We start from the raw sequence: 20,841 nt of genomic DNA, 5'->3' as shown, positions 1-20,841 counted from the left end.
CCACTCCGGTGTGCTGTGCTGCGTCCTCAGCTGCGGGCATCCAGGACAGACGGTGCTAATCCAGCGCCACGCAGGCCAGCCGCAGCAATCCCCAGGGGCTGCCCTGGGACATCCGGGCAAAGCCTCCAGCACCCCAGGCCCTGGGTTGAGGTGGCCCTGGAACCGGGCCCCCAGGAGTAACATTGTGCCCAGTGAGTTCTGACCCACAGGGCTCTGGCCCCGGAGGCCCACGGTTTGGGGTTCTCCTCAGCCAGGCAGACTCACTCCTTCAGTCTCAGCTACTTTCTCTCCTGCCGGCGATTCCTGCCTGTTTTCTGGCAGCGCCTCACGCTGCGGGGTGGGGAAGGAAGAGGGCGTTTCCCTTTGGGCCCTATTCTCACTCCTTTCCTCGCCGACACTGTGGGCTGCCAGAGTTGCTGAGCCAATCTCCTCAGGCGCTCGGGGTGGGATGGGACATGGGGCAGGTTCTCCAGTGACCCCTCGGCGACACTCAAGGAGCAACTCGAATGGGCTTTGCAGGACACTGAGGCTTTCTCAGCAAAATCTGGGCATCCTGGGAGGAGGGGCTAGAGAGGGAGGAAATGGGGTGGCCCTTGGGGTCCCCGCAGTGCCCGAGAACCTCCCGTCTCTTCTCAGGAGAGGGGGACAGAGCGTGGACGAAAGGCTGAGGAAACCTTGGCACCTGGGGAGGCTTTTTAAGAAACGGGCTCAGCCGGAGTCTCCAGGCTCCCTCGGCGCTGGCAGCCTCCCCCGGGGACAGACTGTTCCAGGGCAGCTGCCCGAGGGAAAAACTCAGTCCCCACAGGCTTTGTCCCTGTTCATTGCAGACCCTCGGGGAGCACCCTTCCTCAGACCCGCTCCACGCCCTGCTGATGACAGCCGTGCAGGGTCTGACAACACCCACCCTGCAGAGATTTAGAGCCGCAGAGGAAGAGCTGAGGGCCATCGTATCTCTCCACGGAGACAAGATGGAGAGAGTAAGAGACGCCCGCAGTGGGGCAGGGGGATGCTGGGCAGAGAAGGGGACGGGAGAATCGCCTCTCCTAGGAAACCCTTCCTGGGACACACTGGCATGGTGCTTTGAAGGTTGGCTCAGCCCCTTGCCATTCAGGGCTTGGCCACGGGGATCCGCGGCGTCAGGTTTTGAAGTGTTCTCTGCCCGAAGGAGCTCTGACACTTCCCTGAGGACGCCCAGCCACACTGAAGGTGTGTGACAGCCCCAGCCCGGGCAAGGCAGCACTCACCTAGTCTACTGACGAGCCTCCACATTAGGCTCCAGGAGCAGACATGGTTTCCTCAGACATGCTGCAGGGCCTTGTTTTCCAGCTGAAGTATCAGGAAGAATTTGGCTTTGCACGTCTCTCTCTGTCTCTCCCAAGCTCTGATCCTGTTTCCCACCCCGCTAGCAAAACAGGTCACCCGAATCCTCCACCCAGGGTTGTCGCTCCTGCTCCTTGTTCGAGAGAGGCAAGAGCCATGACCAATTCCTCATGCAAGAGCCCTCGGGGGGGGCTTGTCCCTTTAGGGTCTGTCTGCCCTGTCCTGCAAACTCTGCAGCAGGAGCCTGAAAGCCTCCTGGCCCTATGGACTTGGGCTCCCAGGGCTGGCACTGTGGGGCCAAAACAGGAATGCAGACTCTTCTGGGCTTGGGCTGGACCTTGATCTCTGAAGCCCAGGGAGGAGGGGAGCTTCAGAGCCTGGGCTCCAGCCCAAGTCACCACGTCTACACTGCTGTTCTAGGTGCCAGAGCCTGAGCCCGAGGGTAGAGAGCCGGCTTTAAGATTTGTTACGGCAGGTTTTACAATCCCGCAGCACAGAGGTTCTCCTTAGGGCTGGGTCTGGAGCTGGCTCGCCCCATCCAACGAGCCCGGCCTGCCATCTCTAGGATGGGCTCTGGGGTCTGGAGCAGTGGTTATCAACCTGCGGCCCAATCAGCACAGAGCTGCGCCCCATGGGACATCCTCAGGGCCAAACAGGTAGGATTGGATGTGGCCCACAATGGAAACTAGGTTGAGACCCCTGGTCTGGAGGAACTGATTGTTCTAGAAAGAGCAACAGGAAGCTGCAGAGACTGAGGAAAGGCTCCTGCAGGGAAGCCTTTGAGAGCAGGGCTGAGAGCAGTTTGCCATGGCAGGGAAGGCCCTGGGACATCAGGGGAGTTTGGGCTGTGCCCACTGTAAGGTTTTGGGGAAGGCTTTTGTGTGTTTTTCTGAGCTTTAAGGTGCTAAACCAGACCTGCGGAAGACTGGGGTTCCTGGACTTGTCAAAGCCTCTTTCTTCAGATTATGGAGGAGCCAAGATGGGAAACTGAGGTCAGAGGCGGCTTGCATGGCTGCCAGGAGGGCTTCCCTGGGAGGAGGCCACTCTTTGATTCATCCATCCCTCAACTTCCTGGCATTCTTCCAGGTTGGAGACGTCGTGGGAGGGATCTTAATCTGGCTCGACAACGTCTGTGATCCCAGAGCCAGAAAAGCAGCGCTGAGGGCCACGGCCTTGCTGGCTCGCTCCCACCCCCAGGACGTGGTTCTGACCTGTGTGGCTCACACGCTGTCATCGCACAGGTAGGGAGCTGCTCTGTTATCACCTCAGTCTGTTATTTCTCTTCCTGCTCCCACTGACAGGCCACAGGCCGGGAAGGGTCCGTGGGGCTCACACAGTTGGAGGGAGTTTCCTGCTGTGCAGAGAGCTGTCCATGCTTACTAAGAGGAGATGGCCAGGCCCAGCCGCTGAGGAGCCAACCCCTCCTCCTGCACTCCCCGGGATGGAGACGTGCCAGTTTTCTGGAGAATTCCAGCATTGTCCTGATTTCTATGGGCCACCCACTTCCTCTCAGATCCAGTACAGGGCCAATAAATGACTTTGGGGCTCACTCAACATCCCTGGCTCATGAGGTCTGGCTGCTCCTTAGTGCATGAGAGAAGGCAGAGATGGCAAAGACCCATGAGGCCCATCTGTCTATCCCCTGCAGACCAGGGCAGGATTGTTACCTGTCGTCAGATCCCTAGTTATTCCGTGGCTGAGGAATTGGTGAAAAAATACACTCATTCTTCTGGAGCTGTGCAGCAGAGGTAAATCTCTGAAGACAGAAATTTCCAGCCCTTATTGTTGCAAAAAAGACAAAAAATCATCCACACATGACCAGAGCATAAATGCAGTGCAGCCTGCCTGAGTCTGCAGACAGCCGGCAATAATAGCTCTGAGAGGGGTGAGTGCCTCTTTTCATCTCAATATGTTGTAAACTCTGAATCCTGCTGGTTATTGCTGGTCACTTTGCAGAGTCATCCATCTGAGGTGTTTAGAACACAATCCCCATGTCCCTAGGGGCCGTGAAACCCAACTTGGACCCTAGCCAGAGGTCAAAACTCCGGCTTTCCTCGGCATCTTCTGCAATGCAGTTCTGCACTGCCCAGAGACAAATCTGTGTCACATGGGAGAGCAAATTGAAGAGCAGCATGAAAGAAATTGAATTTCTTGCCCAATTCAGTTACCAGAGGAATACAGTGTTGGTTTTCATATTTCTTTGAGTGTTTGATTTGTAAACCTTTCAGGTTTGAATTCCTTGGAACAGCCACAGTGCTTTCCAGGGGCTGTGCTCACAAGCTGTAGAAACTCGGCAGCCACGGCACAGAATTTCAGTCAAGCTTCCTGAAGACCTTGCTTCCAGGCCATTTGCTCTTGATTTGTCCAACCTAGCTCTCAGTGTCCCCAGGGCTTGACCACCATGTCCGAGCTTCCTCACCAAACTTGGAAGTCAAATGACTGGAAGTCTTTTGGATCCGTCTGCAGTCTTCCTCTGCAGATGCCTGCGGGCACCAGCAGGACTTAGATCAGCAAGAATGGAGAGAAGAGAGGAGAGGGATTTCAATACTAGTTTCCTTCCATCTCTGTCACGCTGGGCAGTACAATCTCCCCTTCCAAGCTCCTGAATCCTCTCCTATCAGGGCATGTTCTGATTCAGTGTCTGACCCCATCCACCACACTGCAGTAGGATTGAGGTGCTTTGAGACACTTGGCCAAACGCTGGGTCTCCGTTACACCCCCAAATAGCCAGAGTAACTCCAATGAGGTCAGGCAAGTTCCTCCGCACTGACCCTAGCAGAACAGAGCAGAATTTTGCAGTCTGCAGTGTGTTGGTCACTCTGTGGTCAGTTCATGGGCACTGTTTGGAAGCAGTGGTGCTGGCTTCAGGAACAATAACCCATTAGGGGAAAGGAATAAATACAACGTTCTCTGAAGGGACTTGCCCAGCCTCAGCCTCCCCACACCGATCGGTGTCTCCACTGAGAGACGTCTTTTCTGCCCACATTGCGAGCCTCTCCCTGGGGAGGGCGAGAGGTGGCCAGGCAGGGAAGGTCTGACTTCTATTTCTGACTCTGCAGATGTGCCCTTGAGCTGTGGAAGGCCTTGGGTGAAGAACCCCAGCTCACCAGGGAGGTGCTGCGGCAGCTGCTGGACAAGCTCCAGCAGAGACGCCGGGAGGAGAAGAGCGGCTATGTGTCCCTGGCTGTAAGTGAGATTTGAGATGTCACTTTGTGAACCCACCACGGCAGGGAGGATGGTGCATCTTTGTGTGTGTGTGTGTGTCTGTGTGTGAGCTTCACCCCTTCTGAGCTTCAGGCCACAGCTCCACTACACAGCTCAGCTGACCTAACCTCCCTCGGCTCACAGCCGCCACAGCAAGCCCATCCCTTGGGTGGGGCTGCACTTTGCTGCTTGTGTCAGCCAGGGCCGGCTCCGGGGGCCAGCAAAGGAAGCAGGGGCCTGGGGCAGCCAATAGAAAGTTGGGGTGGCACGTCCGGGTCTTCGGCTGTAATTCGGCAGCGGGTCCTTCATTCCCTCTCTTCCTCTTCAGCGCCACTTCGGGGGCAGCTCAATCGGGTTTTTCTTTTCTTTCCCTTCTCCGCTTGGGGCCGCCAAAATGCTGGAGCCAGCCCTGGTGCCAGCAGCGCACGTCCTCACCAGAAGCGCTTGTCGCGATTCCTCGGTCAGGGTGGGGCATTGCGGGAAGACTCCTTAGGGTCAGTTGACGTAAACGACGCAGTGTCCATGCCGACACTGCATCGACCGAACTGCATTGACTTGGACTCTCCGCCCCTTGTGGACGTGGAGTTATGAACTTGGCCCCCAGGGGCAGTTCTGCCAATGGGAAGGAAATTCCATAGTTAGGGTGATGCTGGGTGAGTGGCCTTGTGTTGACCTAACTCTGTCGTGTAGACCAGACCTTCGTGTGTCCTGGCCACCTCCAATCAAACCAAAGAGGTGTAAATAAAGTTTCCCCCAGGTAAAAGTTACAGATCTTAATTGTTTTCTCTGCTGCCACTCTGGCTCCGTCGTCTTCTGCTTTAGATGGCCCTTTAGTGAGCAGGTGCAGTTTGGGTGTCTCTTGGAAGTATCCAGGTTTCTGGCTTTGTAAACTGTGACTAGAAATCTTCCCAGCATGGGATCTTGAGATGTCCAGTACGTTTGACTGGGCCAGAAACACTGGGCCTATGAGAACGCATCTCCTCAGGATGGTTCAGCCCGTCCAGTCACAGCTGGAAAGCCAAAGCGCAGGGTCTGCACCATTAAGAGAAATAACGGGGAATAACGTCACCCAGACTCTTCTGATCTTTCCATAGGGTTCCATCCTGCTTCCGTTCCAGCAATGGGGGAAGGTTCAGGAGCTTCCAAATGTCTCCTCCCCTCTCAGGAGCCAATCCTCTTTTGTAACACGCTGGAGAGGAAATGAGACATGACAAAAGGACAGTCGCAAATGGCAATGGGGGCAGGGGGCAGATTGGGATAGTTGAGTGAAATTCTTTCCCCCCTTCAGGCAATGAAGACCATTTATGAGGTCCTTTTCCTATGGGGATACCGAGAAGCCATCCTGGAAATGTATCCCCAGCTGCTCATCCTCTGCGTCAGGCAAGTGCAGTATGTGATGGATCTGCACTTGCCAGGGACCTACATGGCCAGCAAGACATCCAGCCCCGAGGAGGGATCCAGCTGCCTCAGCCCCCTAAGGTAATGACTGAAAGGAAAAGGAAGAACAGATTTGTTCTGCTAAACACCTGGGGTCCGTTCATGGCCATCGGTGGTTCGGGTGCTGTCGTTAGCCCAGGCTCAGTTGGGTGCAGGTCTCTCTTGAGGGAAAAGGGTTGAGAGCCGTGTGTTCTTGTGAGTCACACTCGCTCATCTGACGCCGTCCACAGGCCAGCTGCTTTCCCCACACACTCAGGCAGCAGTCATGTTTGTGCATCCATCCACCTGTGCCACCCGCCAAAGGGTCAGTGCTTTCATCAGTGCCTGCTGAGCAAATCTGTGGGCCTCCGTCCCCGAACGCGGACAGAACCACACCGGCAGCACATGGGGCCAGGCCCTGCAGGATCTCAGCCTCACAGGCAGGCAGGAGGAAGAGGGACCCGTTCATCTGGTTCTGTGGGCACAGGGAGGGGCTTCCATCTACACGGGAAAACCAGAGCGCCGGAAGACACCTCAGGTGGTGTAAACTGACATCGCTTTGCTCGCTTACACCAACTAAGGACCCGACCCCACATGCCCGCTTGAGTCCTGTTACCTGTCACAGTAAAGAGTCAAGTATTCAGCTATAGGGAGTGATGACACCAATCATCTTAAGAAGCTACAGTGTCACTAATTGGTTAGAAACTCAACGAAACTGCAGTGTAGACAGGGCCCATTGGGCAGGGAAGCACCATGATATCACACTGGATCTATCCTCGGGGAGGCTAGCTACTGCTGACCATGCTGTATTTCCCAGGGCTTGTGCAGATTTGCCATGCCTGGGGCTGATCTCGTTGCCTGAGACTGGTATTTTTTTCTCTTTAGCACGTCAGTGGAGGCTGTGAAGACTCTTTTCTCCATGCCCGGCTACTGGAAGGAATTTGCCATCATCCAGTTTCAGCAGGGTTGGGACACGATAGCCTCCCGATATTACTACTCACAGGGTGTTGGCCTGATTGCAAGGTAGGAGCCCAAAGTTTCCTCCTCACTGGGTCTCTCTTGGGAATGGGATTTCCGTGTGAAATATTCCTCTGTTCCAGGCTGCCAGCTCAGCCCAGCAACTGGAGAGGAACTCTCTCTCCCCCTTGAAAATCACAAGGGACTTTCTGTTCCATGTTCCAGAGCCATGATCGAGTGTGAGAACCCTCAGCTCCCTGCAGTTTTCAGAGAGGCAATCACCATCGTCCAGAGTGAGAGGGAGGAGGAGCAGAGAACAATTGCCATGGCTTTCTGTATTGAGGTGAGATACATCAGTTGATAGGCACAAGGGGGCTTTCTGGAGAGCAGCTCAGGCCAGTAAGCTCTGGGGCACATTGTCAGCAGCTCAGCAGCCTTACCGCCAGCTAGCTCCTCTCTGCACAAGGATGGTTGTGGGGCATGGCAAAGAGAGGGAGGGAGAGACAGGGTGAGATTGCTCCTGGCTGGATGTGCCTCGATGGGATTATGGGACAAGAGGAGAGGTTTCTCCAGTGCCCCAAGACCATGCTTCTCTCCTCACCTTTTCCTGAGGTTGTGCTTTTCTTCTGTCCCAGGGGTCTCTGCATGGCGCTCAATGAGGCCTGGAGATGCCCCTTTCCCTGGGGGTTGATTTGTGAGCTGTGCATGAGTCCAACTTTTGGGAATGAACCAACTGAAACAGCAGCAACTGGCTCCCTACGCACCAGAGACTTTGGGTGGGAGTAAGCGGCCCTTTGGTAAAGACGACTGTCCAGGGAAGAGACCCCCCAGGAAGACCTCTGTTCCTCAACCTGATGTTGATTTGGCTCTTTGCAGTTTCTCCAGAGTCCTTCCATTGACACAGTACTGACAAAATCAGAGCTCCGGGCGCAGCTCATGGAATGGACCAAGGACACAAATCCCGTCATATGTAAGCTCAGTCTGCGAGGCCTTGGCAGTATTGTGTTCCAGCCAGAAAAGGTAAGAGGCGTGGATTGCCCAGGGGACCAAGGAAGCCGATGTCTCTCAAATAGCTCGGAAACGAGAGCCAGATCCCCACATAAACCTTGTTGTTTAACACACAGCCATCAAATGGTGGAGGTGCTTTCCTGAGCAAATCAAGGCATGACGTGCTCCCTGCCCCCATGAGCGGAGCCCTGATTGCAGATGGGTGAGCAACGACAAAGGTTACAGTGAGCAGCTGGCACAGAGTGACAGGAGAACGACTTTCTGCCCCGTTGGGGGGCTCTGCCATCCGTGGTTTCTCCTAGGCGGGAGTGGTCCAGCATGTGCTCCAGGCTGTCAGCCCGGAAAGTAATGAGTTGCCTTCTTCATTCCTGCAGGTGAGATGGTTACAGGCCCAGCTGCCAGGAACCGTGGCCAGGTTTTGTGACCGGGATGGAGGGTGTGTCAAGGAGGCCATGCAGAAAGCTGGAGACATCATCTACCTCCTCAAGAGGGAGGGGCTTGGCTCCATCTCCCAGGACATTGCAGTCAGCCTTCGCCCCTTCATTGATGACGTAAGGCTTGGAACCCCAGGAGAAGCCCGTTCCCCCCCTCCACCTGTCTCTGATGCCCTTGTCTCTCTCTCCCCATCTCCTTGGCTCCCGCCCCTCAAGCCTGCCATGGAGCCTCCAAGGAGCGCCCCTGCCATGGGTGGGGAATCTCCTGCTGAGCCACCTCCCTGTCAGAGCTCTTCTCGCCAAAGCTCAGTCTCAGCGCCATGCTCCCAGCCCCTGCTGCAGCCTGGCCTGGGGGAGAGGGGGCCTGGCCCTGGGCAGATGACCAGCTGTCTGAAGAACACAGGCCCCCAAAGAGGTGGAGATTCTCAGCAGGAAAGAGGTGGGTCGGGAATGGCCCGGCTCTCAGGGGCACCGAAGAGCAAAAGAAATGCTGTGTTTTGTAGCAGCGAATCCCTGCAAGGCTCCAGCAGCGGCTTCTCCCCTTCCCCAGACCAGTCTCCAGCAGACTTCTCTCCCTCTCCCCAAATCTTCTCAGGTTCTGGGATTCTGGGCTCTCCAGACAGAAACTGCCTCTGGGACACCCTGGGGCTGCGCTGTCCTGCACAGGGTCTCAGGCCCTGCACAAGATGTCTATGGCGCTGGCCTGGTGTCCGCCCTGCTCCCGCCAGCCAAGTCAGTTCACATGGGGGAACCGGAGCAGCGGGCGGATTATGACTCTGTCGTGTTCTGCTCTGATACTGCCTGGCTTTAACCGGGCGTCCCCACCCCCTGTGTGTCATTGCCAGGAGAGGGGCAGTGTGCGCTCAGCTGCCATTTCACTGCTTGGCAACGTGGTGAGCAGGGTGCAGGACCCGGACAAAGCCCTCGTGCAGCAGGAAATCATCCACTGCTTGCTCCCGCTGCTGCTGCATCTTGCAGACCAGGAGGAGAGTGTGACACTGGTAAGTGCCACGATCATTATTTCCTTCAGAGCAAAGAGCCAGAATCCCCTGGGGCCCCCACTCCAGTCATCGCCAGAGCCCCTTGCCCAAGCAGAATCTTCTCCTCCCTGCTTCACTCCATGCTGGAGCCTCGTGCCTCATCCATCCTCACAGCACACAGCACAAGGGGTGGAGAAGGTCCAGTGTCCCCCAGACTATCCCTCTCTCAGTGAGAACCCTCTTGGTCTCCCCTTCTCTTGCAGCGATGTAAACTGACGCTCTTCCGCTGCGCAGTGTTTCTCGGCTGGGCTCATTTGAAGAGGCTGTTCCGCAGCATGGCCTGGGATGGCTCCTCACAGCTCTTGAAGAGTGTCGGGAAGTGCCTGGTAGGTGAATTCCTTGTGCCTTGAGAGGGGTGAATGGGGACTTGAGAGAGACCTTTCTAACCCCACAGCCTGAGGACCCATCCGCTTCGGTCGGGTTGCAAGACGCTATTCCAGGCTCTCTGCTGGTTCATTTCTGCAGGAGTTACAATCCGTTCACATTGTTGACATTTTCCTCCACAACTGTCAGACCTCCAAACTTTTGTCTTTTCAAATGAAAGCGGAGGTTCTGGAGAACACAACAGTGACTTCAGAGAGGTGCTGCTCTGGTGTATGGGTTCGTATTGGCGGTTGCCATGGCCTGGCTATATCCTTTGGCTTTCCTGGACTATTCGCTGTGGGGAGAACATGTCATTTGTATATTGTGCATTTCTTTCTTCTTTCTTTCCAGATGCAGAACAACAAGAGCCACATCCCCAAATTCCTGTTCCAGGCCCTAGACTATCTGGAAAGCTCACAGACAACAATACGACACTCTGCAGCCTTGTTCATTGGTAAGCAGAGCAAATTCACTTCAGCTTTTTTAAATGTTTCCTTCAAGGCCCTTTTCTAGACAGCTGCTCTGTTCCCTCCGACAGCACCAGAATCCTAAAACGGGGGGTGTGTGTGTGTGTAAGAGAGAGAAAGAGAGAAAGAGAGAGAGAGAGAATTAACATGTATTCCAAGATGAAGGGAGCAACTTAGCTGTATTGACTGCACCAACTTCCCCTGCCCACAACAGCTCTTTGGCTGCGCCTAGGGGAGATTGAATTCACATCATGCTGGTTTGATGTGAATTCAGTCTCCTTTAGAAATCAGCTTCTCAGTAACTGCTGGGCATCTGATGCTTTATCTAATCTGCTTTGTGAACAGATGTAAGGAATGTATTTAATTTTCCGAAGGGCTGTCTTGGGGAAATGGCTGCATCTTCAGCAGTTTTCAGCGAAGGATTTGAAAAGTAATGAGATCCATTGTATTCATTGTATGTCTAGGAAATACTATCCACCATTACTGTGATTTGTTGTCTGAAACTGTGAATGAAGATGGCATCTCCCGCCTGTATGAAGGTAAGGAAATACCTCTGTGTGTTTGTGCCTCTGTGGGAAGTACAGGGGTGCAGCACAGGGCCCGAACACAGGTTTGAATGTGGGCACAGGTCCCTCTCTGTCTCAGGACAGCATTTAAGGAAGAAGGATGGTCATGCGAGCGTCATCGAAGTACCACAATATGTGTATGGGAGCAGGGGAATTCCATCTCTATCTCCTAGTATAGACGTAACCTTAAAGCTGTGTGGGGAAAGTGTCTTCATAAAGGTCTGAAAGTCTGTAATGGAAGGCCTGACAGAATTGAAAAGAGCCGTTGTTATTAAGGATGATGATGATGACAATTATCCTCATCACCTGCCCTCCCTGTACTGGAGTGATTGCAGGCCAGGGAGATTCCCTCCGAGATTAGTTATCAGCTCATAGGAAATCTCATGAGGGCACATGGGAAACACTTCTCCCTGTGACCTCTTGAGGAATGAAGGCACAGGGCCACAAAAGATTTCAGTAGACATTAGGAGCCTAAATCCCTTTGTGGATCTCGGCCTAAATGTTGGATGGTTTAATGTCGCTGCGGCTGTCACTTTCCTGTTCCATCGAAAGAACAAGTGCCCCCAACCGTCTGTGTGTAGGGGTGTGTGTACGGGTGTAGGCCGGCGGAGGGGGAAGTGACAAGAATGGGGTCTCCTCTCTGTGCAGGGCTATTTTGGGAGGAGCGGAGTTGTTGTTCTTGTGCCCTTAGACTCTTGGGGAGCTAATAGCAGGGGGCCATGGCCATCGGGAGTGGAGATTTCCTAGGCACCAGGCACATCAGCACCAGAGGCTTTTCAAAAACCGTTTCCTCTTGGTTTCAGCTTTTCAGGAAGTGCCTTTGAAATCTGACAGGACCACGTGGTACATCCTCAACAGACATTATAAATGGTTGCAGAAGCTTGTAAATCTCGTGTCGGGTTGTGCATTTGACTAGGGAACCGGGACCGACACAGAAGAGCTCTTTGTCCTGCTATGGTACGTACAGCAGACCCTTATCAACTTTTTGGTGTCCTTAGCCTCTGTTTGCCAGCAGCTAGGAATGGGTGACAGGGCATAGAGCACTGGATGATTCCTGTCTGTTCACTCCCTCTGGGGCACCTGGCAGTGGCCACTGTCGGAAGACAGGATACTGGGCTAGATGGACCTTTGCTCTGACCCAGTCTGGCCTTTCTCATGTTCTTATGTTTGGAACCGGGGCTGAACAACGAGGTGGATATTGGCAGATGACACAAGATTGTGCAGATTAATCAGCCTAGAGAAGACTTTGAAGAAGTTCAAAGGGATGTAATCAAGCCATGTGACTGGGCAGCACCATGGCAGATGAAAACCAGCACTGACCAGGGCAGGGCCATACACATGGAAAGCAGTGCGGTGAACGACTCCTCCATATCGCTGGGGTCAGAAGCCAAAGCACGGCTGGTTGGGCCCAGTGGTTGGAGCAAGGGTGCTGGGGCCACGTGCTCAGAGTGGTGGAGGTCGAGCCGAGGGGAGCCAAGGGTTGGAGCTGGAGTCAGGAGTCAAGAGCAGGATTGGAACAGGCTGGGGAGTAGGGCCAGGGCCGGATTAACGATTCCCGGCCCATGGGAGCTGCGGGGGGACGCGCGGGGGGAGGGCAGAGCAAGACAGGCAAGAGCAGCCCCCGGGACAGAGGTTCCCGGTGCAGTGCTGGTCGCGGCGACGTGGCTGCGGGGGGGCAGGAAGAGCAGCGCGGAGCCGCCTCGCCCCCACCCCAGCCAGGCAGAGCCGGCCCGGCTGGAACGCAGCACACAGGGGTTTTAGAGGCTGCAGCTCGGGCCCCCCTTAGCGCGGCTCCTTTCCTGAGTGCACCATTGCCCCACTTCTGCCCCATTCCCACCCACTGTTACAGGGCAGCACCCTGGAGCTGATCTCTGACATCTCTCTCCCTGGAATGAAGTCACTGCAGAGTCAGCACAACCCCACCTTTGGGCACCATGTAGGACATCTCACCCCACCACACAGAGCCCGACATTCACACAGCTTCTCGCATGTGGTTCCCTCACTCATCAGTGCCAGGCGGAGAGAGGAGAAATTCTCCCAGACTCCCTTTCACCATTGCCAGCCCCCAGGATAGCGGAGGTTGTGGGGGGTTGGGTGCTCTCTTTAAGAAATGCCAGCTCTCCGGGAAGTTACAAATGAACATTAGCAAAGTGGGGTGGTCTTGTGCTGTGGAAAACCACCCTGCTTGAAGGTTTTGTTTTTCTAATTTGTGCTCCTGCCCTTTCTCCCTCTTCCAGACATCTAGAGGCCAACAGGAGCCAACTGAGCCCACCACTGATCCCATCTCTTGTGAGATGGCAAAGCAGCTGTTGCACGGGAAGGAGGAGACAGAAGAGGCCGAGCAGCGTGTGCCGGGGTGTACCAGCCCCACGTAACCCCACAGTCTAGGCGGAGGAAGCCAAGCCCCTCCCCAGCCCTGCCGGACACTCTACAACTGGAGCACCAGTGTGAAAGGGAGCAGCTCAGCTCACACTAGGCAGAGCGCCGAAAATGGAGGATGCACCAGTCCAGAAGCAGCTGAAGCCCCTGACTGCAGAGCCCCGAGGCGCCGAGACCCAGCCGCACCCCCGGGTGCCTGCAGACGTCCAAGGGAGATCGGAGTGTCTGGGAGTTTCCCACGCCGGGAGCCCAGAGACCCCCAGCCCGTGGCCTAGAGACTTCTCCTCTGAAGTAACCTGGGTGAACGAGCCATTGTCATGCTGAGTGACGTCAGCATGTTCTGGTTGGATCCCCACTGACTCAACGGCAAACACATTGGCCACGGACAAGGCCCTGGGCTAGGGCAAGGGGGAGTAAGGAGAGTCTGGGTCCCCCTGCCCTGGCTGCCATTCATCCTCGGGTGGCTGCCCACGTCCCCATTGTGCCACTAGACTGCACAGCCGTTGACTCTGGTCGTTGGGCCACACAGCCCCGACGGAGAGGACAGCCGCACGGACTCTGGTCGTTGGGCCACACAGCCCCGGTCGGAGAGGATGGCCGCACGGACTCTGGTCGTTGGGCCACACAGCCCCGGTCGGAGAGGATGGCCGCACGGACTCTGGTCGTTGGGCCACACAGCCGCGACGGAGAGGGCGGCCGCACGGACTCTGGTCGTTGGGCCACACAGCCCTGGATGGAGAGGACAGCCGCACGGACTCTGGCCATTGGACCACACAGCCCCAGATGAGAGGGCGGCCGCACAGACTCTGGTCGTTGGGCCACACAGCCCCGGTCGGAGAGGATGGCCGCACGGACTCTGGTCGTTGGGCCACACAGCCGCGACGGAGAGGACGGCCGCACGGACTCTGGCCGTTGGGCCACACAGCCCCGACGGAGCGGGCGGCCGCACGGACTCTGGTCGTTGGGCCACACAGCCCCGACGGAGAGGGCGGCCGCACGGACTCTGGCCTTTGGACCACACAGCCCCGACGGAGAGGGCGGCCGCACGGACTCTGGTCGTTGGGCCACACAGCCCCGACGGAGCGGGCGGCCGCACGGACTCTGGGCGTTGGGCCACACAGCCCTGAGTGGGAGGGCTGCCATTTTGGCTCTGGCCATAAGGCCAAACCACCCTGAGGCTAAGGACAGTTATTTAGTTTCACCCATGGGACCTCGCCCCTTTACCCCTAAGGCATCGCCCATCTGTCACCATAAGACCCACACCATGATATAAGACTTTCGGGGTCAGGATGCAAATATGAGTAGAAGCAAGGAGTAGCATGTGACCTCTCTAAGAGCTCCTGCCACTCCTCTACCAATCTGGGGGTGTTTTATCTCCATCCATCTGCCTCAGGAATGGATTTGACCAATGGGGGAAAGTTCTGGGGCAGAGTGACCCATCCGGAAGTGGGTCACGTGACCCCTCCGAGAACTCCTCCCAGTTGGGGTGAGCCTCAGCCCCTGAGGACCAGCCAGAGAGGGGATTTCACCAAATTGGGTAAGTGCTGTGGTGGGGTGACCTGCCCGCAAGAGGGGCCATCACTGCTCCATGAAATCCCCCCACTGTCCTCTACTAATAGGTCAGGGTTTCACACACCCCATAGGCCATCCCACAAGGGTAACGTACCGATCAGAATAGGCAGTGCCCGAAGGTCTAGGCCAGAAGCCGCCGATCTCTGGAGCTCCATGTTTGCGTGGCTGGCAGCATCCTCCTGGAAGTCGCAACACAACACTGCGTGGAAGAGCCCGTCTCGTTCCAAGGATGTCTTTTGCAAAAATCATGGCCTAGGCCTTCGGGCTAAACCTGTTCTGGATTGGTACACGTTTACCTTCTGAGATGGCCTAAGGTGGGAGAGAAACCCTCGCCAATTGGTAAAGGGCGGTGTGAGGACTTTTTAGGGACCACAGGATCCTGTTGCGGGCAGCTCACTCCACTATGGCACTTCCCCTATTTGGTCAAATCCCCTCTCGGGGTGGTCCTACAGAGCTGACGTCCACTTCAGTTGTAGAGGACAGAGGGAGGAGTTCTCAGAGGGGAGATACAACCCCCTTCTGGATGGGTCACCCTGCCCCGCAACGTCCCCTGATTGGTCAAATGCATTCTCTGGGTGTGTAAAATGGTGTTTGCCCCTGCCAAATTTTCGTAAAAGAAGGGAAGAAAGGCATGTACGTTTTATGTTGTCTGTAAGGTGGCCATCTTGGACTTGGCAAAAGAATCTGGTGACCTTTTGCCATTGGCTATATTCATTTGGGTTGGGAAGCACACTCCCACGCACGGATTGAATCCGCGTAGATAGGGTCTAACATCCAGGCAGAGACGACGCAAAGAGGGATAGGGAGGGTTTTTAGTTAGGTCTACTCACCCGGTCCTGTGTCCATCATCGAAGTCTGTCCCTGACGTCCAATGACAAGAGAGCAGAAGCTGTCCATCGCTCTCCCTGCAAGAGAAGGTAGAAAGCACATCAACATTACCTCGTGGGTGTAATTGTTTGTGAGAGTGGAGCATTTCCAGAGTTAAAGTTTTGTTACTCCACCCCTTCTCTAGCCTATCCTAGTCCTTTCCCCCATCGTAAATAAAGTCTTGTTTGTTTGGTTACCACTGTGTGGCCTTATTTTCGTGTGCTAAGGCAAGCTCTGACAGATGGGATTACAGAGGGGACTATGTGGGAAGACTTTACTGTAAGATTCCCCGCATCTTCTGAATGGGGTTTGGGTTCTGCCCTCTTTAAAGGAAGGAAAAATCCTGACAGGTGATCCTAGGGGGCTGAAACCCACCGTGATGAGTTAGTAATCTGTCCTATTCACCACTCTAGGATGGAGTCTGGGATGCAGGCTCTGGGATGGAGTTTGGGTGCTGGGTGCAGGCTCCGGGCTGGGGCACAGGGTGGGGGTGCAGGATGGGTGGAGGGGTGCAGGCTCTGGAAGGGAGTTTGGGGATGGGAGGGGCTGCGGAGGGAGGGGTGCAGGCTCTGGAACGGAGTTTGGTTGTAGGCTCTGGGCTGGGGGAGGGGGTGGGGGTGTAGGAGGGAGTTTGGGTGCAGGAGGGGGGTGTGGGAAGGGGGTGGGGGTGTAGGGTCTGGGCTGGGGGAAGGGGTGGGGGTGCAGGAGGGAGTTTGGGTGCAGGAGGGGGGTGTGGGAAGGGGATGGGGGTGCAGGCTCTGGGCTGGGGGAAGGGGTGGGGGTGCAGGAGGGAGTTTGGGTGCAGGAGGGGGGTGTGGGAAGGGGATGGGGGTGCAGGCTGTGGGATGGAGTTTGGGAGCTGGGTGCAGGCTCTGGACTCGGGCAGGGCCTGGGGGTACAGAGGGGGTGAGGGATGCAGGCTGTGGGTCAGAGATGGGGTGCGGGCTTTAGGCTGGGGGTGCAGGCTCTGGGAAGGAGTTGGGGGCCAGAGAGGGGTGTGGGCTCTGGAAGGGGGGGTGGGGGCTGTGGGGAGGGAACTGCCATCACATGTGGCTTCCTTCCTCCCCTGCTCCCCCTCCTCATAGCGTCACTGGGGCTGGGGACAGGGCTGCCCCTTGCCCAGTGTTTGCAGAGGGGTGGGGGGGGGGGGTCAGAGGGTCAAACACTCACCGAAGCCCCAGCAGCTGCTCAGGTGAGTCAAGCGGGTCCGCTCCAGATGTCTCCCGCCAGAAGCCCCCTCGGCGTCTGGTGCCGGGAGAGGGGAGGGGGGGGCTGCCAAGCATGTGTGTCCCCCTCCCGCTCCCCCTTCCCAGGTGCTCTTGTGCGCGGCTGGAGCTGCCGGCAGCGGAGGCCAGGGCGAGACGTGCCACTTTCACTCAGGCAGGGGGCTTGGGGGGCCGGGGGGGGCAGACGCGATAAATCGATCCCCGAACACTCTCCCGTCGACTCCTGTTCTCCACCGCCGCGAGAGGGGCAAGCGGAGTCGACGGGGGAGCGGCAGGAGTCGACTCACCACCGTGAAGATGCCACGGTAAGTCCCTCCCCCAGTGTAGACCAGGGCTAAACAATTCCCCTTCCCTCAGCCTCTCCTCGTCAGTCACGTGCGCCAGCCCCCTAATCATGTTTGTTGCCCTCCGCTGGACTCTCTCCAATTTTTCCACATCCTTCTTGTAGTGTGGGACCCAAAACTGGACACAGTACTCCAGATGAGGCCTCACCAATGCCGAAGAGAGGGGAACTATCGCGTCCCTTGATCTGCTGGCAATGCCCCTACGTATACAGCCCAAAATGCCATTGGCCTTCTTGGCAACAAGGGCACACTGCTGACTCCTATCCAACTTCTCGTCCACTGTCACCCCTAGGTCCTTTTCTGCAGAACTGCTGCCGAGCCATTCAGTCCCCAGTCTGCAGCGGTGCATGGGATTCTTCCATCCTAAGTGCAGGACTCTGCACTTGTCCTTGTTGAACCTCATCAGATTACTCTTGGCCCAATCCTCTCATTTGTCTAGGTCCCTCTGTATCCTATCCCTACCCTCCAGCATATCTACCACTCCTCCCAGTTTAGTGTCATCTGCAAACTTGCTGAGGGTGCAAATAATCCCATCATCCAGATCATTAATGAAGATATTGAACAAAACCAGCCCAAGGACCGACCCCTGGGGCACTCCTCTTGATACCAGCTGCCAACTAGACATTGAGCCATTGATCACTACCCGTTGAGCCCGATGATCTAGCCAGCTTTTTATCCACCTTATAGTCCATTCAGCCAGCCCATACTTCTTTAACTTGCTGGCAAGAATACTGTGGGAGACTCTATCAAAAGCTTTGCTAAAGTCAAGGAATAACATGTCCACTGCTTTCCCCTCATCCACAGAGCCACTTATCTCATCATAGAAGGCATTTAGGTAAATCAGGCATGACTTGCCCTTGGTGAATCCATGTTGACAGTTCCTGATCACCTTCCTCTTCTCCAAGTGCTTCAAAATGGATTCCTTGAATCACAGAATCATAGAATCATAGAATATAAGGGTTGGAAGGGACCCCAGAAGGTCATCTAGTCCAACCCCCTGCTCGAAGCAGGACCAATTCACAGTTAAATCATCCCAGCCAGGGCTTTGTCAAGCCTGACCTTAAAAACCTCTAAGGAAGGAGATTCTACCACCTCCCTAGGTAACCCATTCCAGTGTTTCACCACCCTCTTAGTGAAAAAGTTTTTCCTAATATCCAATCTAAACCTCCCCCACTGCAGCTTGAGACCATTACTCCTCGTTCTGTCATCTGATACCATTGAGAACAGTCTAGAGCCATCCTCTTTGGAACCCCCTTTCAGGTAGTTGAAAGCAGCTATCAAATCCCCCCTCATTCTTCTCTTCTGCAGGCTAAACAATCCCAGCTCCCTCAGCCTCTCCTCATAACTCATGTGTTCCAGACCCCGAATCATTTTTGTTGCCCTTCGCTGGACTCTCTCCAATTTATCCACATCCTTCTTGAAGTGTGGGGCCCAAAACTGGACACAGTACTCCAGATGAGGCCTCACCAATGTCGAATAGAGGGGAACGATCACGTCCCTCGATCTGCTCGCTATGCCCCTACTTATACATCCCAAAATGCCATTGGCCTTCTTGGCAACAAGGGCACACTGCTGACTCATATCCAGCTTCTCGTCCACTGTCACCCCTAGGTCCTTTTCCGCAGAACTGCTGCCTAGCCATTCGGTCCCTAGTCTGTAGCTGTGCATTGGGTTCTTCCGTCCTAAGTGCAGGACCCTGCACTTATCCTTATTGAACCTCATCAGATTTCTTTTGGCCCAATCCTCCAATTTGTCTAGGTCCTTCTGTATCCTATCCCTGCCCTCCAGCGTATCTACCACTCCTCCCTGTTTAGTATCATCCGCAAATTTGCTGAGAGTGCAATCCACACCATCCTCCAGATCATTTATGAAGATATTGAACAAAACCGGCCCCAGGACCGACCCTTGGGGCACTCCACTTGATACCGGCTGCCAACTAGACATGGAGCCATTGATCACTACCCGTTGAGCCCGACAATCTAGCCAGCTTTCTACCCACCTTGTAGTGCATTCATCCAGCCCATACTTCCTTAACTTGCTGACAAGAATACTGTGGGAGACCGTGTCAAAAGCTTTGCTAAAGTCAAGAAACAATACATCCACTGCTTTCCCTTCATCCACAGAACCAGTAATCTCATCATAGAAGGCGATTAGATTAGTCAGGCATGACCTTCCCTTGGTGAATCCATGCTGGCTGTTCCTGATCACTTTCCTCTCATGCAAGTGCTTCAGGATTGATTCTTTGAGGACCTGCTCCATGATTTTTCCAGGGACTGAAGTGAGGCTGACTGGCCTGTAGTTCCCAGGATCCTCCTTCTTCCCTTTTTTAAAGATTGGCACTACATTAGCCTTTTTCCAGTCATCCGGGACTTCCCCGGTTCGCCACGAGTTTTCAAAGATAATGGCCAATGGTTCTGCAATCACAGCCGCCAGTTCCTTCAGCACTCTCGGATGCAACTCGTCCGGCCCCATGGACTTGTGCACGTCCAGCTTTTCTAAATAGTCCCTAACCACCTCTATCTCCACAGAGGGCTGTCCATCTCTTCCCCATTTTGTGATGCCCAGCGTAGCAGTCTGGGAGCTGACCTTGTTAGTGAAAACAGAGGCAAAAAAAGCATTGAGTACATTAGCTTTTTCCACATCCTCTGTCACTAGTTTGCCTCCCTCATTCAGTAAGGGGCCCACACATTCCTTGGCTTTCTTCTTGTTGCCAACATACCTGAAGAAACCCTTCTTGTTACTCTTGACATCTCTGGCTAGCTGCAGCTCCAGGTGCGATTTGGCCCTCCTGATAACATTCCTACATGCCCGAGCAATATTTTTATACTCTTCCCTGGTCATATGTCCAACCTTCCACTTCTTGTAAGCTTCTTTTTTATGTTTAAGATCCGCTAAGATTTCACCATTAAGCCAAGCTGGTCGCCTGCCATATTTACTATTCTTTCGACTCATTGGGATGGTTTGTCCCTGTAACCTCAACAGGGATTTCTTGAAATACAGCCAGCTCTCCTGGACTCCTTTCCCCTTCAAGTTAGTCCCCCAGGGGATCCTGGCCATCCGTTCCCTGAGGGAGTCGAAGTCTGCTTTCCTGAAGTCCAGGGTCCGTATCGTGCTGCTTACCTTTCTTCCCTGTGTCAGGATCCTGAACTCAACCAACTCATGGTCACTGCCTCCCAGATTCCCGTCCACTTTTGCTTCCCCCACTAATTCTACCCGGTTTGTGAGCAGCAGGTCAAGAAAAGCGCCCCCCCTAGTTGGCTCCTCTAGCACTTGCGCCAGGAAATTGTCCCCTACGCTTTCCAAAAACTTCCTGGATTGTCTATGCACCGCTGTATTGCTCTCCCAGCAGATATCAGGAAAATTAAAGTCACCCATGAGAATCAGGGCATGCGATCCAGTAGCTTCCGTGAGCTGCCGGAAGAAAGCCTCATCTACCTTGAGGGCCTGCTCCATGATTTTGATGGGGACCAAAATGAGGCTGACTGGACTGTAGTTCCCTAAGTTCTCTTTCTTCCCTTTTTCAAAGATGGGTGCTATATTTCCCTTTTTCCAGCCATCCAAAACCTCCTGCAACTGCCATGAGTTTTCAAAGATAATGCCCAATGGCTCTGCAATCACATCCACCAACTCCTTTAGCACTCTCGGATGCAGCGCATCCGGCCTCATGGACTTGTGCTC

At 54.9% G+C, this 20,841-nt stretch overlaps 1 protein-coding gene and 1 long non-coding RNA gene across 2 annotated transcripts; both read left to right on the top strand.

The window, feature by feature from the left end:
- Positions 1–7,126: 7,126 nt before the first annotated feature.
- On the top strand, positions 7,127–9,729 carry LOC142068497 (maestro heat-like repeat family member 5). The gene is made up of 5 exons (XM_075117643.1): positions 7,127–7,240; positions 7,774–7,917; positions 8,280–8,456; positions 9,185–9,340; positions 9,583–9,729. The coding sequence occupies exons 1-5, from the start codon at positions 7,127–7,129 to the stop codon at positions 9,727–9,729; spliced, it is 738 nt and encodes a 245-aa protein (XP_074973744.1).
- A 697-nt stretch (positions 9,730–10,426) lies between these two features.
- LOC142068591 (uncharacterized) lies at positions 10,427–13,943 on the top strand. The gene is made up of 3 exons (XR_012664472.1): positions 10,427–10,748; positions 11,579–11,732; positions 13,013–13,943. It is a non-coding gene; the product is annotated as an uncharacterized LOC142068591 (long non-coding RNA).
- Positions 13,944–20,841: the final 6,898 nt, after the last annotated feature.

Source organism: Caretta caretta, chromosome 11 (genome assembly GCF_965140235.1).
Source record: "Caretta caretta isolate rCarCar2 chromosome 11, rCarCar1.hap1, whole genome shotgun sequence".
Classification (NCBI taxonomy): domain Eukaryota; kingdom Metazoa; phylum Chordata; order Testudines; family Cheloniidae; genus Caretta; species Caretta caretta.
This window is presented reverse-complemented; position numbering and strand designations above follow the sequence as displayed.

Excerpts from the sequence above, each read along its gene's own strand:
- LOC142068497 (XM_075117643.1), top strand. The coding sequence starts at position 7,127 with ATGATCGAGTGTGAGAACCCTCAGCTCCCTGCAGTTTTCAGAGAGGCA. Across the intron at positions 8,457-9,184 it reads TTCGCCCCTTCATTGATGAC|GAGAGGGGCAGTGTGCGCTC; the intron begins GTAAGGCTTGGA and ends TGTCATTGCCAG. Across the intron at positions 9,341-9,582 it reads AGGAGGAGAGTGTGACACTG|CGATGTAAACTGACGCTCTT; the intron begins GTAAGTGCCACG and ends CTTCTCTTGCAG.